Source organism: Kogia breviceps, chromosome 3 (assembly GCF_026419965.1).
Source record: "Kogia breviceps isolate mKogBre1 chromosome 3, mKogBre1 haplotype 1, whole genome shotgun sequence".
Classification (NCBI taxonomy): domain Eukaryota; kingdom Metazoa; phylum Chordata; class Mammalia; order Artiodactyla; family Physeteridae; genus Kogia; species Kogia breviceps.
In genome coordinates this window covers 37942497-37960285 of record NC_081312.1, presented here as the reverse complement: position 1 = coordinate 37960285, position 17789 = coordinate 37942497, and the positions used below count along the sequence as shown (strand labels likewise).

The window sequence follows — 17789 nt, the reverse complement described above, 5'->3', positions numbered from 1 at the left end:
ATTAATACATATATGCTATACACAAATGTATATTCAAATGAACAATAAACTATGCTTAACGTATGTAGTGATTTCTGGGAAAAACAATATACAGCTGACCCTTAAATAACATGAGTTTGAATTGTGTGGATCCACTTAACTGCTGGTTTTTTTCAATGGTAAACAGTAGTACAGTACTACATGATCCCCAGTTGGTTGAATCTGAGGATGCAGAACCCCTGATACAAAGGAACTGCAGATACAGAGGAACCAAGTTTATGAAGGGCACTCTGTAATTATAGGTGGATTTTTGATTGTGCTGACCTTCGCGTTGTCCAAGGATCAACTGTACTTATTTTTCAAAGACTTCACCTTCATGCATTTAATATAATAATCACACATTTAAATACATAATTATTTCCATGACTAAAGGGTATACAAAGCCTATTTTTCCTTTTCCCATTCATTCATTTATTCACTGAAGAAATACTTATTGAGTACCTACATGTGCCTGATGCTATTTTAGGGGCTGAGGATACACTGCTTAATAAATGAAAAGATTCCTACTGCCATAGAGCTTACATTTTAGTGGGGATGACTGAGTAAAACACAGATAAATATTACAATTTCAGATTGTTATAAAGAAATTAAAACAAGACAATGGGATAGAATGATGAAAGACCCTATTAGAGTGATTAGGGAAACCTGTCTGAGGAGGTGACCCTTGAGCAGAAATGTGATTCCAAAAAAGAGTCAGCCCTATCTTTGGATCTAAGGAGAAGTGTCCCAGGTAGAGGGAATACCAAGTGCCAAGGCCTTGAGGCAGAAGAGAACCTAGTGAGTTCAAGGAACTGAGAGAAATTCCATGTGGCTTAAAAAGTGAGAAGAGTGATGTGATATGAGATCCAAGAGACAGGCAGATGTCAAATCATGTAGAGAGGGCCCCTGTAGGCTAGGTAAGAAGTTCAGATTTTATTTCAAAAGTGATAGGGAGCCTGAAAGATTCCCAGGTAGGAGTGTAATAAAATCTGATGGATATTTATAGAAGAACACTCCATCTGCTGTGTAGAGAATATATTATAGGGGTAAAGTATGGAAGACAGGAGACACTAGTGGGAGGCTACTGTAGTAGTTCACTCTAGATATGGTCCATATAAAGAGATGTACATAGATGGATTTAGTAAAATATTTTAAAATTAGAGTTGACGAACTTCAACTTGGTGATGATCTGAATGTAAGAGAGAAGCAAAAGAAAAAGCAGTCAAAAATGTCTCCTACTTTTAGGTACAAACAACTGGGTAGAAAATAGAAGATGGTTTATTGGAGGAAATAACACTATTATTTAAAAAAACTTTCCTTTCTGAATCATTCCTGACATGAACAAAACTGTTTCAGAATTTCCACCTTAAAACAAACAAAACGAAACCCTGGGATCTAGTATCGCTGAAAAATTTATCAAAAGAGTTGCTTATATTCACTGCCTCCACTTTCTCACTTCCTATTTTTTCCTAAACTCATCACTGCATTGAAACCACTCTTTTCATGGATACTAGAGACCTTTATGCTGCCCCAAACAACAGTTACTTCTCAACAGCATTCAATACAGTTAAGCAACAGAGTAGTTGCTTAATGTTTTTCTGTCCTAAGATTTTTATTATGTAATAGTTAGTACACAGAATAAGATACGTAAAGTACATGTGAAATTACAAAAAGAATATCTATGAAATCACTGCCCCCAAAAAAGAACTATAATATTACCAGTACTTTGAATCTATTGGTATGCTGTTTCCTAGTTCTATCACTCTGCATAAGCCTGAGTATTAGCTGAATAAATACCTGCTTTTAAAAACTGTTTTATCACATATCTCCAAACAAAACATTACCTAGTTTTGCTTCTTTCTGAGATTTATTAAAATGTTAGGCAGTATGCAGTCTCCTTTGATTTGCTTTTTGCACTTAACATTAAGTTTTTAAGATTCATTCATCATATGTAGTTAGTTATAGGTCATTCACTGCCACAACTATGTAATATTTTATTGTGTGGTTATACAATTTATCTATTTTCCCACTGATGGTCACTTAGGATGTTTTCAGCTTTTGGATTAGTTCATTGGTTATGGCTGAGCTTGAATGCTTTCTTAATTGGCATATATTCTTAAACAAACCAGCATTATAAACAGTGCCTCTATGTTCTTTCTTTTTATGTTCCCTGTATGGGTCTATGAAAGCTTCTCCAGGACATATGCCTAGGAATGTAATGGCAGAATCACAGTATATGTGCATGTTTAATTTTACAAGACAATAAAAAGTTTCCAAAATGTTTATAGAAATTTACATCCCATCAGTTGTTGGTATTTCTTGTTAATTTGCATTTCCCTGATAATTAATTAAGCATTATTTCATATGTTTATGGACTATTCCTTTTCTATACAATGTATATTTGTGTCTTTAGGGAAACTATTCCTTTGGATTTTTTTTCTTGCTGACTTACATGATTATATATATGTATGATAACAAATCAATTATATTTCTAAATGTATATTTCAGTATGACATAAAACATCTAATATTTGTTGTCCTCTGCTTTTCTTTTATAGCTCTATGAATAATAAACTTAGATTGCTACAAGTCTTTATACAAATCTGCCTCCTTTTCTGATTGAATTATTAATTATTTATAATATTATCCTGGATAAAAAGGCATATTTAATTTCCATGCTACAGAACCAGAAGGAAGAATGATTGAATTCAGGACATAAACATGGTGGCTATCACTGTAATATCATTTTAATGTACAATATTAAAATGTGTAACTAAGTGGTTTTAAGCATTACAGCACAAAGTATGCAATAAAGAAAAGCTGATGTTAAAGGTAGCATAAAGAATCAAAGTAGGAAATTTTCCAAAAAGAAACTTAGCAAATAATTTTAGATACTTATTAATTATAGATAACATATATGCCATAAAACTTAATAATTACACATTTGAATGGAATGTTCATGGTTATCAAATTTACGGTAGAAGATATCAAATACCATAAATTCAATAAAGATTTATTATGTGTTAAATCTGAAATTGTCTCCTTTTCATTTCTTCCCATCAGTAAATAAAACTAGAGAGGCTAGTGTTTCGCTGAGGCGAGAATTCAAGACTTCTGCTGGCTCCTAGGGATTTGCTTTTTTTTTAATTGTAACATATTTCAGGTGTTCTGCTTCTAATTCAACATGTGAGTGATGCCAACAGGGTTTCTAACAACAAAATGTATTATTGGAATGCAATCCTTGATTATAAAGGCATTATTAGGGATGGATTTTGAAATTTTTATCTTTAATTAAAATTCAAATTTAATACATGTTCAGTACAGAAAAACTAGAAAATATGGATAAACAATAACAAGTAATTATTACCCAGAAATAACCACTATTAAAACTCTTAGTGTTTACTGTTCTGGCTCTTTCTCTATAACATGTTTTCAGGATTTTTCCTGTTTTTTGGTTAGTTTGATTTTTATGTCTTGTTATAAAAATGGGTTTGAGAGGTACATTCTACTTTATGATCTCATAATACCTTTCTAAAAAGACCTTCCACATATAGAAAAATAAACTTTTAGTACAATTTTGGGTAAATGTAATTATAAAATATTCATAATTTTACTAATGTAGAAACAAAATAGTAATTTGTCAAGTACTTAATCCAGTAATTTAAAAATGGCTTGTGGGGCTCCCCTGGTGGCGCAGTGGTTGAGAGTCCACCTGCCGATGCAGGGGACACGGGTTCGTGCCCCGGTCTGGGAAGATCCTACATGCCGCGGAGCGGCTGGGCCCGTGAGCCATGGCCGCTGAGCCTGCGCGTCCGGAGCCTGTGCTCCGCAACGGGAGAGGCCACAACAGTGAGAGGCCCGCGTACCGCAAAAAAAAAAAAAAAAAAAAAAAAAAAAAAAGCTTGTGTTTCAAGAAATTTTTAGAGCTGGGTTTGATAATAAATAAAGGAAAAATGGGGACTTCCCCATTAAGTTAAGACTGCACTCCCAAAGGGTTCGATCCCAGTTGGGGAACTAAGATCCCGCATGCCGCATGGCATGGCCAAAAAAATAAACAAACAAATACATAAATACATACATACATAAATAGAGGAAAAATGGATGTAGCAACTCCTCTACTTTTCTGGGGATTAAGAAAATCTATTTAGGAGGGTAGGCAAATGTTGAAAATAAACTTAAGTGTTGCTCTTTGTGTTATAACAATAAAAACAAAGCATATGGAAAATACTCAACAAAGTGCTCATTATAAATTATTTAGACTACATTATTAGAACTTTCTTCTTAATGTTAATAAAGACATCTGCTTAGATAATATGGCATCTAAGCACCTATTAGCAACTTCTAGGGCATACTCTGCCTATAGTTCTATAGTAATTTCACAATAAACAATGAAGATACAAATTATGATTAAGAAAACAGTTCAAAATGCAGGTAATTACTGAAGCATTAAAATATAGGAAAAAGTGAAAATTGTGGGAATATATTAGATCCATAATGTAAAAAGGCGGGGGTGTTCATTATGACTATAATTCCATATATCAATTATCAAATGATAAAACCATTATTGATTAGGAATAATTGTGCTTATAACACAGAAACATAATTTACAATGCTTTCAAGTCATCTGTGATTTTACTTTTAAAAGAAAAACTTGCAATGCTATACATAATAAAATTCAGTAGCTAGTCAGAATAAAACTGATAAAGACATTTTATGGGACAAGATCATTTTTGAATAATTAAAAGATGGGCTGGGGAATTCCCTGGTGGTCCAGTGGTTAGGATTTGGTGTTCTCACTGCTGGGGCCCAGGTTCAAGCCCTGGTCTGGGAACTAAGATCCCACAAGCCTCACAGTGTGGCCAAAAAAAAAAGACCGAGGGTTATTGGACTCATGATTTGGTTGTCAGACTCATGATTTGAAAAATAATACATCAATATTGTTTTTACTTCAGCTGATTCAAGAACAGATGTTATCCAGTATCTAAACATGAACTGAACTCAGCTTGAATATTTAATCAATTCACTGTACATTTCCTTTTTTTTAAGAACAGCATGGTTGAGATTACATAGTCAATACATTAAGATTCTCATTCCTCTTTTATGATGATAATGAATCTAGGGATAATATTATCATTCATAGATGCATAACCTTTTGTTAGTTTTTTAGGTGCGATATTGCTAATTGGTAGTGGAAGGGAATAACTGTAACATGGCACAGAGATGGAAAACATTTTCTTGTGACTAATATTAGATTTGATATAAAAATGTGATACTTAGTCTATTATAAAATTAGTAGAGAATAGTCAGAAAGATAGAATTATATGCCAATTCATAATTTGTATTAATATAAATAATTATAAAAAATAAAACACAAATAGTTGGCTTCTTAACATAGCATTTGGGACTTCTGGAAATTTACTAGTGAAGGGGCAGCTGCTGGAAGCAAGCAATCTGAGGAAGAAGTAGAAACCCAATACTTCTACAGCTACGAAATAAGCTAATGAGACACTTTTATGAGTAGAATAGTTTAAAAATGTGAACTTGTTAAGGACAAGAAAAATTTTATATAACCCATTATAAACTTTTGGATTCCATGAATTCATTTCTATCTCTCCACCTTTCTTCTGATCCTTTATCTACAAGATAATACACAATACATTCACAGAGTGTCCTAAGAGACACCACACTAAATGCAAGGGATAGAGAGTTACTTTTCTCATGTTGCTTGTTATCTAGTAGGGATGAGAGATAAAGAAAAAAGCAATAGCGATTTTGCATAAGCGCTATGCCAGAATTATGTTCAAAATGCTCTGGGAGAAAGGCTACTAACCAGTCTTGAGAAAGGAAAGATGGGGAAGGTAATGAGGCTTTAGGAGATAATGGTTTTTTGTGAGTCGTGAAGAACAGGAGAGGATAGTCCGTTAGGCAAAGAAAAGGAAAAGGGCATTCCATGTGGCGGTTAAGGCATTCCTAATGGTATTGGGATATGAAACACCCTTTGCATTTGAGGAAACATATGTCACTCAGTATGGCATCATACTTGTGTTTTGGGCAGTAAGCTACAACAGGAGGCTAAACACTGTATGGAGCAGTGTCTTATTGGAAGTGGGGCTGCTAACTAAGAAGCTGCTGCAGTAATCTGGTTAAGAGATGGTGCAGGCCAGAACTAGGAAATGTCAATGGGATAGAGGGGAAGGGAAGTGAGTAGGTGTGGCTGGCTGAAAGAGTACAGGGTCTCTGTGCTGCTGCTTTTGAAACTGAATTGCATTCTCAAAATAAAATATCTGATGTAAGCCCTAAAATACTGTCAGGAAAGAGAAGAAAACTAGAGTTTAATAGTCAAATACAAGTGGCACCAGGACAGTTTAAGTTCATTTAGCTTCTAGTCACTGGGTCCTCACTTAGAAGTAGAGCTCCTTGGTGTCTGTATTTACATTGTTGGTTTTGACTCAGTGGTAGGAAAGGCATAGAAGAGAATAAGAAAGAAAATAAAAGTGAAACTGGAAGGAGGGAGAAATGTTATCCTGAGTATAATACTTGGCTATTGTGGGAACTGTTTGTATGAAATACGTGATAACTACATTAAAAGTTTACAAAGCATCCTGTTTCTATCTTTGCAAAACAAAGAAGATTTACAGTAACTATATTTTCTCATTTAGGTTTCCAGTAAGTTTGAAAATGATTAAAAATTATACAATTGCCTGTCGATTTTAGAAAAAAATAAAGCTCTATGAACACAATGTTTTCCTTACCAGAATGGAGTGCATGCCCATGTAAATTCTACTTAGGCAAACTAGAGAACACCAGCAGGGAATAAGAATCAGTCCACATATAAGAGGATACTAAAGGGAAAAAAAAGTAAAATTAGTTAAATAAATTAGGTTAAATATAAACAAGCAAATAAAAATTCACTATACTACAAAACTCCAGGAGAACAAGAACTATATGTGTTTTTTACTCTCCGTTGTATTCCCAGCACCTAACCATAAGCATGGCACATAGCAGACATTCAGGAAATACTTTTATATGAATGAACAAATGAATTAAATGGAATGCTTCTACAATCTTCGTTGTGGGAATTGGCTCATTTTTGCTTCTACAGTAAAGATTCAATCACTGGCATGCTACAGAAGAAAAACAGGTAAGAGACATACTTTTACTGTAGCTCCAAAATGAAAGTGCCCCTGGAATAACGCCTGGATCTGGTCCAGGTGAATATCATTGCTCCCTTGGGGAGGAGGCATTATCTCCCTCTCACTTCCATCAGTGACTGACTGCTATTTGCCATTTCCCCATCTTCCTTTCGATATTCAGCATCATGTAATTTGTTGTCCATTTTTGCCCCTCCATTAAAATTTCAAATGGCAAACTTATTGCAAAAAATTTTGGTGGGATACTGGGAGCAGAAAGCCATAAATTGGGAAAAAACTTAAAATGTAGACAACTCAGTATTAATGGCATTGGTATTAGACCTGGCTTAGAAGCTCCTGGTATTAAAGGGAAGGAGGAAATGATTGATGGATGGGCATGTGCCTGATAACTTCAAATTTCTCAATGAAATTGAAGCCAAGATAGTTCAATTCAATAAGAATTCAAGGTGGTTCAATAAGAAGTGGAGTTGAAAGAGTTAAGTAAGGTTGCAAGAAGAGTGGTCAAGATTTAGTACACAGTTGTTTTGATTTGACTTCTCTACTGCTTTTAACATGGCCCACATATTTCTTCCTGAAAGTCTAAATACCTTGATTTCTACAGCATCACACTCTCGTGGTTCCCCTTTCACCACCTATTTTTTTTCTGTGTTTTCTGCACAAGAACATGTATTCCTCTAATTGTTCCTTAAACGTTAGTTTAACTAAGGGTTCTGCCCTTAGTAGTTATTGGCTGTCTCAACTTTTCTTATTTTTTAACTACTACTTAGCATGCTGAAGACCTATCCATGTCCTTGGATTAAGAACCATTTAGCCAACCCCGGCACATATCTCCATCTTGAGATCCTTATGGAGTTAAACCTACTATACCTCAAACCCAACTCATCATCCTACCACCTAGACTTATTCCTCCTCTCATACTCCCTGTTTCATTTGGAAGTATCATAATCTAAATAAGAAGTATGAATTATCCTTGATTTCTCCCTTATCGCTCATATTCAACCAATAAGCAAGTCTTGCTGATTTTACTTTCTAAATATTTCTTGCTTCTGTCATCTCTTCACCCTACTTATACTGTCCTTATTCGGATCCTCATAGTTTCTTTTCTAGGCTCCATGTATTTCTTCAGACATTCTTCCATATGCATGAGGAACTTGGTTAATGGGGCAGACAGACATGTAACCCTATAAGGAGGTTAAGGGCTATGATAGGAGTATAATAAAAATTCAGAGGGAGTCTAAGGGATGGGCCGTTAACTTAGTTTAAGGATGTTAGTTGAGTCTCCCAGATTAAGATTCAAATTGTCCCAAAGATAAGTAGGATTTACTCTTTAGAGGAAAAAGGAGCACAGGGCAAAAAAGATAGAGGACGTTACAAACAGTAGGAGCAAATGAAGAAATGCTTGTGTGTCCAAGAAGCTGTAAGTAGTGAGGTTTTCTAGGAGAATAAGTTATAAATTCTTGCTGAGGAAAGGCACTAAATAATAAACACAAAATATGCAAATTATACAACACGTAAATATATAAATGACATTTTATATAAAATATACAAATTATGCAATAAAACATGATAAGTACTATGGAGAAATAAAAAGAGAACAGGTGTTGAAACAGTAATGTTCACCAAATATTCCTTGTGCTCCTTTTGCAGTTAGATTGGGGCCATGTGACTGGTTTTGACAATGAACTGGGAGAAAGGTGACTTCTGCCCCTTTCAATCATTCTATGAACTCTCTCTTCCCTACAGATGCAACGCTGGAAGCTGCATGTTGAGATGCATCACAAGATGTGCAAACTTCCATCAGCCTGGGTCCCTGAGGTTCTAAGTGGAACAGAGTTGTTTGCTAACCCATAATGGACATGAAACACTAATGAGAAATAAGCTTTTGTTGTTAAGCTGTTTTCAGGGTTAAGTCATTACCAGAGCATAACCATACCTATCATAATTAAAACTGTAACAGAAATAGGATCAGGAGTATGGGAGTGTGAGTGGGGCAGATTAAAGTATTAAAAGATAGTCAGTGTAGGCTTTATATTGACAAGTTGAGATTTAAGGCAAGACTGGATGGAAGTGAATTAGCCAACCAGGTATCTGAGGAAAGAATATATATGAGGGAGTGGGATCAGGTAGAGCAAAGTCTTTAATGAGGAAATGCGACTGGCAAGGAAGCTAGCTAGTGTGGCTGGAACAGAGAGGGCAGGTAGGAGGAGAGGTGAGAGAGGTCATGGCAACCAGAGCCTGAGAGCCCTCCGTAAGAAGTCTGATTCTGGGGGGGAAGCAAATGGGGAGCCATTGCAGGGTTTTGAGCAGAGCAGTGCCATGGGATTAGACAATAAGGGAGCAGGAAGACCAGCTGGGAGGCCGCTGTTACAATCTAGGTGAGAGATGATAATGGTGGCTTTTGTCTCTGTAGCAGGCACTCAGGTTTTTTCAATTTTTCTGTTAATTTTTTTTTTTTTTTAACTGTTAACAGCAAGGGAGAGGCAAAGAAGTAAAAACTACCACCACCACCAAAAAAGTCTCCTATGTGTCTTTCTTCTTTCTCTTTTTTCACTTAGACCCCATAAAGAAGTAAAAAAGTACAGTTATTGGTGGGAATTCTCTTACACAATAGATGAAGAAAAATTCATTTTATTAAGTCTCGAAAACTAGGACTGAAGGTAGGCAAAAAGAAGCATTTTAAGTTAACTGAATTTAACTTAACTTAATTCACCTTTATTCAGGCTTACTAACTCCCAGGTGTTTAAATGGGAGAGCTAGGAATGCAAACAAGCTAGATGCGGAGGCTTTCCCCCTATTCCAGAGCACCTTTAGACCTCACTGGGGTAAGATGACTACTTGGGAAAAGAACAAGTCACTTTTTTTTTCAACGATGGTTGATTTTTTTAAGCCATTAGTCTCTCCTTTCACAGTATTTTCCCTAGATTTTTTTTGTGGAGAGAAACACATTTGGGGGAAGACCTGATTCAGTTCTAACTACATAACTTTCACATTCGCTCCCCACAGAACAGAATTCAGTATAATTAAAGTATCAAAGCAAAGAAGTATTTTATCAAGCAATCTTTTAAGCAGATAAAAAAGATCACAGATCTTAATGACTATAAAAAGTAAAACCACCTAGAAAAACTAGACAAAGTAATATTCCTAAAGTGGGATCATGTTGGGGGAGGAAGATTATGCATAATAACCAATTCATCTGGCACACTTATTTTATATTTAAGAATATCCAAATTATAACTACCTTTTATTTTATGTTAAACTGTCTCAAATTTAGGACCATTAATATTTAGGACCACTGTCCTCATTTAGATATTGCTGGAAAGAAAACAGATTTATGTGGAATTATCCTTTCCTAAGAAATGACAGAATCTATTACAAATATATAAAATATACATAGACCACTCCTTTTCAGTCATTTTTGTTAGTTCCCCCCTTTATTCACAGCTCTTTAGTATTAGTGTGCCCATTTCCCAATCTACACTCACTCCCTTAGTGATCTCATCCAGTCCCAAGGATTTATATACAATCCATATGTTCATGACTCAAATTTCCATCTCTAGCCAGGACACGTCTCCTGAATCTCAGACTTTTATATCCAACTGCCTACGTGATCAATGTCTAACAGGCATCTCAAATGTAACATGACTAAATCTGAACTCCTGATTTCTCTGCCATCTCCACATCTGACCAGCTTAAATTCCTATGGTTACCTCCTTCCTAACAAATGACTTCTCCACTGTTCCATTCCTCAGGCCAAATACCTTGTTGTTAACCTTGACTTCCTCATTCATACGCATCATCCAATCCAATAAAAGTGTCAGTTATACCTTCAAAATATATCTAGTTATTAATTGTAATCCCCATGGTAACCACAAAGAAAGTATCTAAAATATATACACAAAAGGAAATAAGGGAATCAAAATGGTACGCTATAACCCTCCAGTTCCCTTTCCCATTGGATTTGAACCCTGGTCTTGGTGGTCGTAAAAGGAGGAATAGTAGTACTGAAGTTGTGCTCATAGTGTCTGCTATATAGCATGTGGGCTAGTTTAAAACAAGGTTAAAAAAAAAAAGGTAAGCTATAAAAAGCTCAAACACAAAAGAAAACAGTAATGTAGGAAATTAGAAGTAAAAAACACATAAGACACACAGAAAACAAGTAGCAAGATGTCAAAAGTCATTCCTTATCAGTAATTACTTTAGATGGAAATGGTTTAAACTCCAATGAAATGCAGAGATTGGTAGAATAGATAAGAAAACACAATCCAACTACATGCTGCCTAAAGAGACTCACTTTGGATCCAAAGACACAAATAGGTTGAATGTGAACAAATGGAAAAACATATTTCATGCAAATAGTAACCAAAAGAGAGAACTATGTGGCGCTACTAAAATCAGACAAAACAGACTTCAGGTCAAAAATTGTTACCAAAGACAAAGGACAATATATATTGATAAAAGGATCAATTCATTAAGAAGATATAATGATTGTAAACACATTTGCACCAAACAAAGCCCAAAAATAACTGAAGCAAACATTGACAGAATTGGAGAAATAGTTCTACAAGCCAGTCTCATCAGCATTGAAAACCTGCTTTTCCACATAGCCCTTTTCCTAAATAACACTTAGCAGACAACTTAAAGATTCTCCCACAGCCTCTTGATCTTGACTCAGAATTATTGCAAGTTTATCATTTTTCATGCTGTGTAGTCTTTTAAAATGTTCAGGCCAGTCAGTACTACAAGAGAAGAATTTAATATTTTCCTTACTCTGGGTAACATGATTTCATTGGCTTTCAGCTTCATAACGATGCTGTCCACTATGCTTTCTTTTTTTAAATTGGTTATCATCTCATGAATCCACAAAGTCAGCCACTTTTCCATCTTTTCCATAGCTTCATCAGACACTGCAGATACTACTTCAGCATTTCCAGAGTGGCCTTACATACACATCAGTGAATTTCCTCTTTCAGGATGTACTATATTGTTGATGCATTAATATTGAACTCATGGCCAAAAGAACTATAACTGGTGCCTGAATGAATCTTACCTCACACACATATATTTCCTTTGTAAAGCATATCACAGCCTTCTTGTATGTAGGAACACTAAACAGCACTGCAGCTTGGGGATCATTTTAAACAGCAAAGCCATCAAAACAAAGCACAAAGACATGACAAACGTGGTACTGAACAGACTGCAAAAAGGACTCTGGTTTACAGTATAACAGCTGAAACAAGAAAGCAGCTTATTGCCTTGTTCAGCCTTGGCTGGGAACATGTACGCCAGGTGACTCAAATTTTTCACCACTCTGCACAGGTCTGAATGTACTGATTCTCGAGTAACAAATTCTACTGAGTAGGTAAACTTACAAACAAGCAATCCATGAATAATGAGGATCAACTGTATGTAGAAATTAAACTATTCTTTTTTTTTTTTTAATTGTTGTTTGGCTGTGTTGGGTCTTAGTTGTGGCAGGTGTTGCAACTCGAGGGCTCTTCCTTGCGGTGCGGGGGCTTCTCTAGTTACAGCCCATGAGCTTCTCTCTAGTTGTGGCCTGCAGGCTCTAGAGCAGAAGGGCTCAGTAGTTGCGGTGCAGGCTTAGCTGCCCCGTGGCATGTGGGATTTTAGTTCCCTGACCAGGGATCAAACCTGTGTCCCCTGCATCAGAAGACAGATTCTTAACCACTGGACCACGAGGGAGGTCCTGAAATTAAACTACCCTTAAATAACCATAGGCCAAAGATGAAATCACAGGGAAGTTATAAATTAGAGACAAATAAAAATGAAACACAACATACTAAAAATCATGTAATAGAATAAAAGCAGCACTCGGACGGAAGTGTGTAACAGTGGAGCCCTACATTAAAAAGAAAGAAATCAGTCACAACTCTGTACCTTGAGGACTAGAAAAAGAAGAGCAAACTAAATGCAATGCTAGCAACTGAGGGAAATAATAAAATGATAAGAGTGGAGAAAAATGAAATACAGAATAGAAAAACAAGAGAAGCAACACAACTAAAAGTTATTTCTTTAAAAAGAACAACAAGATTAATAAATCTACAGCCTGGCTGACAAAAAAAGAAAAAGAAGAGGATGCAAATAACTAAAATCAGAAATGAAAGTGGAAACATTACTATTGATCTTACAGAAATAAAAAGGATTATGAGACAGACTTCCCTGGTGGCACAGTGGTTAAGAATCTGTCTGGCAATGCAGGGGACACAGGTTTGAGCCCTGGTCCGGGAAGATCCCACATGCCGTGGAGCAACTAAGCCCGTTCGCCACAACTACTGAGCTTGCGCTCTAGAGCCCGCAAGCCACAGCTACTGAACCCATGTGCCATAACTACTGAAGCCCTCACACCTAGAGCCTGTGCTCCACAACAAGAGAAGCCACCGCAATGAGAAGGCCACGCACCGCAATAAAGAGTAGCCCCCACTCGCCGCAACTAGAGAAAGCCTGCACGCAGCAACGAAGACCCAACGCAGCCAAAAATAAATAAATAAATGTATTTTTTTAAAAAAGGATTATAAGAGAAAACTGTGAACAATTATATGCTAACAAATTAGATAACCTAGATGAAATACACAAATTCCTGGAAAAACACAAATTACCAAAACTGACTCAAGAAGAAATATAGTCTAAACAGACTTACAACAAGTAAAGAAAGTGAATAAGTAACCAAAAACCTCCAAAGAAAAACCTGAGTCCAGAGAGCTTCACTGGTGAATTCCACCAAACATTTAAGGAAGATTTAATGTCAGTATTTCCCAAGCTCTTCCAAAAAACAGAAGCAGAGGGAACACTTCCTAACTCATTCTGTGAGGCCGTTATTACCCTGATATCAAAACCAGACAAAGACATCACAAGAAAACTACAGGCCAATAATATCCCTTGTGAGTACTGATGCAAAAATCTTCTACAAAGTATTAGCAAACAAAATCCAACAGCACATTAAAAGTATTATACACCACGATCAAGTGGTATTTATCCCAGAAACACAAGGGTGGTTCAACAAAGAAAAAATCAATGTAATACACCACATTAATAGAATGAAGTAAAAACAAAACAAAAAACACAAGATCATCTCAATTGGTGCAGAAACAGCATTTGACAAAATCCAACACTCCTTCCTAATAAAAGCTCTCAAAACCTTGGAATAGAAGGCAACTTCCTTAACGTGATAAAGGGCATTTATGAAATATCTACAGATACTATTACGTTCAATGGTTGAAAGACTGAAAGGTCCCTCCCACCCTGCCTGCCAAGATTAGGAACAAGACAAGGATGTCTACCTCTCACCATTGCTATCTAACACTGTTTTGAAAGTTCTAACCAGAGCAATTAGGCAAGGAAAAGAAATAAAAAACATCTAGGGCTTCCCTGGTGGCGCAGTGGTTGAGAGTCTGCCTGCCGATGCAGGGGACACGGGTTCGTGCCCCAGTCTGGGAAGATCCCACATGCCGCAGAGCAGCTGGGCCCGTGAGCCATGGCCGCTGAGCCTGCGCGTCCGGAGCCTGTGCTCTGCAACGGGAGAGGCCACAGCAGTGAGAGGCCCGCGCACCGCAAAAAAAAAAAAAAAAAAAAAAATCTAAATTAGGAAGTAAAACTATCTCTATTCACAGATGAAATGATCTTAAAAACAGAAAATCCCAAAGAATCCACAAAAAACTACTAGAGTTAAGAAATGAATTCAGCAAGTTTCAGGGTACAGGATCAATGCACAAAAATAAGTTTTTGTTTCTATACAACAGTGATGAGAAATCTGAAAAGGAAATTAAGAAAACAATTCAATTTACAATAGCACCCAAAAGAATAAAATACCTAGAAACAAATTTAGCCAGATAAATAAAAGAACGGTATACTGAAAACTACAAAACATTAATAAAAGAAATTAAACTGAAAACTACAAAACATTAATAAAAAAAATTAAACCCTCTTATCTTTGACAGAATATATTTATGCATTAGGATATATTTTATGTATATTCTATATGTACATATATATTACAAATACTTATATGTACTTCAAATAATAGTATTTATTTTAATTATTTTCTAGTGTCTGCATATAGTAGGCAGTCAATAAATACTTGTTAAATGAAGTAAACGTAAGCCTTTAGACACTAAGAACATCAGTCTTACAGTATCTCGTTCAAGATAACTTGGGGTCAAAAGCCATGGTATCATTCAATTCCTGGCCTCAAACCTAGGCTATGTTAGACTTTAGTTCTAAGAGCATCTCTGGAATTCACCATGATAAACTGCAATCTGAAAATCCTGTTGAGTAAACTAGGAAAGGGAACTTCCAATACTTGTTTTAGAATAAACATTATTAGGTAAGGATTCTGTAGCTTAAGCTTTTAAAAGTAATATACAATTTCTAAAACAAAGTAACTCAAGTTGCATAGAAATATAAAAGCCACTTCATTCAACAACACAATATGAACTATATTTTCTATACTAAAAGCAAAAATAAATAATCAAAAAAAATTAATCAAAATAGCATGTTTCCCTTCACGGTACTTTCTACACTGGTAGACTAATGTACAGTAATATGCGGTTCAAATAGGTAAAACAAAATCTGACCCATATACAGTCATTTAATGTACATATTAATAAAAATGTGTACTAAAACATTTTCAATTCAATCTACTGTTTTGACCTATACACACTTGTTGTCATCTTAGTTACTGCACTGTCAAACTTTTATATCACAATTTAACAAAAGAACTCATCAATAGAACTTAATTATAATTTTAAATGTCTTTTATATTACAAACCACAATAAGGAAATACTATTTATTAGTAAACTAGTTGATGTGACCTTACGTTAACAAAGTAAGTCCATTTCCCAATTCCTATTATAGGGAAGGGATTTGTGAAGAAAAAAGATAAGGGCTACATGTAATATTATATAGATTGCATCAGTTTAGAGCTGCTAAAGGAAGCTCTAAAGCCCACAGCTTTCCAAATAGTTAAGGTGAACAACAAATTCTTAATTCCCTTTGCAGAAAACAGAGTAGAAACAAAAGAAATTTAGTAAATCCCGTCTTCCGGGAAGTATCCAATTCATTAATTCATTACGATTTTAACCTGTCAAATAATTTTTAATCTAATTGTCTCTTGGATAATATAGCCTATTTGCTCACAAGGTCCCAGAAAATCTCTCCAGTGCCTAGTACAGATTCTGTGGAGACTTTTTTTTTTTAATTCCTAGTTCAAATCTCTAGGGTTGGGAGCAAATCTAGTCTGGGATGACAACAGCTCTTCCGGAGCTGCCTCAGCACTTGGGAGAGTAAGTGGAATAAAGGCAACTAAGTATAGTAATTTTCAAAACACAAAAGGCATTGCAATAGAAAACTCAAACTGGATTTTTTTATACCCCAAATTCAATTCTAGGCAGATGTTAGAAGAAATGTGTGTGGGTTTGTTTTTTACTGAGATGTTAATAGATTAAATAATTTAACGTACAATTTACCACGTACCAGGCACTATTCTAAGAGCTTTACAAATATTAGCTCATTTAATCATCAGAACAACCTTAAGGGGTAGGTGTTCTAATTTAAATGAAACAAGCAGAGAGAGACCCAAAATCAAACAGGTATTAAGTTATAGAGATGAGATTCAAACACTGGAAGTCTGATTCCCAAGTCTGAACTCTTAACCACTATACTAAGCTGTATAAAGTGTATTATTTGTTTAATCCCTAGGATCAAAAATACCACAGATACATTTTACTTAGCTTTTCTTCGAATGGAGGCTAGGTACAAATTTCACTTAATTACAAGTACAAAGGATCTTACACTAATTCCTCTCCCCTCTCTTTACAAAATAAGAAACAGACCCAGCAAAGCTAAATAACATTTAGTATTATATTCTAGTGGCCTATTCTGATGACTTTTCCAATTTACCATGCTTATTATTTTACACTTTTATCACTACACAAATAGGTTATAAATTTGAGTTTGGTAGGGGTTCCTAGATTCTATTTTCTTTTTCTTAGAGAATGTTGAGCTTTATCTGCTGAATTTATGTTATTTCCTCTGGTTAGGACTCCTCACTTTCACTGTCGAGAGTGCAGGTTCGATCCCTGGTTGGGGATCCTGCAAGCTGGGCGGCCAAAGAAATAAAGCAAAATGACAACAACAACAGCAAAAAGATGAAAGAAAAATGTACAAATCCTTCCTATTTTCAAATCAATAAAAAATTACCAAACCCAAAACAGATCATAAGACCTCCTAGATGTTTTTAATTTCATGCCACTATCTAATCTTTTCATTGCAAATCCTATCACAGAACACTTATCTAAACATTTCCTTCAGTTATTCTACCATATGTTTTTACTCTTACTGATATGCTTTCCTTAAATATTTATCACTCATAATTGGAATTATTTTTTATATTAGGACATTTTCCATTCACACTCACTGAAGTCAGTAAGTCAATAAAATTACTTACAATTAAAGCAGTTATAGGGCTGCCTTGCTGGCACAGTGGTTAAGAATCTACCTGCCAATGCAGGGGACACGGGCTCAAACCCTGGTCTGGTAAGATTCCCACATGCCGCGGAGCAACTAAGCCCGTGCGCCACAACTACTCAGCCTGCGCTCTAGAGCCTG

General features: G+C 35.6%; 1 protein-coding gene and 1 non-coding gene across 2 annotated transcripts in view; one reads left to right on the top strand and one right to left on the bottom strand.

Annotated features, from left to right (window-relative positions):
* SGPP1 (sphingosine-1-phosphate phosphatase 1) overlaps positions 1–17789 on the bottom strand; it is a 36150-nt gene that overhangs the window by 2727 nt on the left and 15634 nt on the right. The window contains exon 2 of the mRNA XM_059059089.2: positions 6770–6859. Within this exon, the coding sequence (XP_058915072.1) occupies positions 6770–6859 (90 nt within the window). The remainder of the gene's footprint in view (positions 1–6769; positions 6860–17789) is intronic.
* LOC131754179 (small nucleolar RNA SNORA61) lies at positions 11100–11225 on the top strand. Its single transcript, XR_009335212.1, has one exon. It is a non-coding gene; the product is annotated as a small nucleolar RNA SNORA61 (small nucleolar RNA).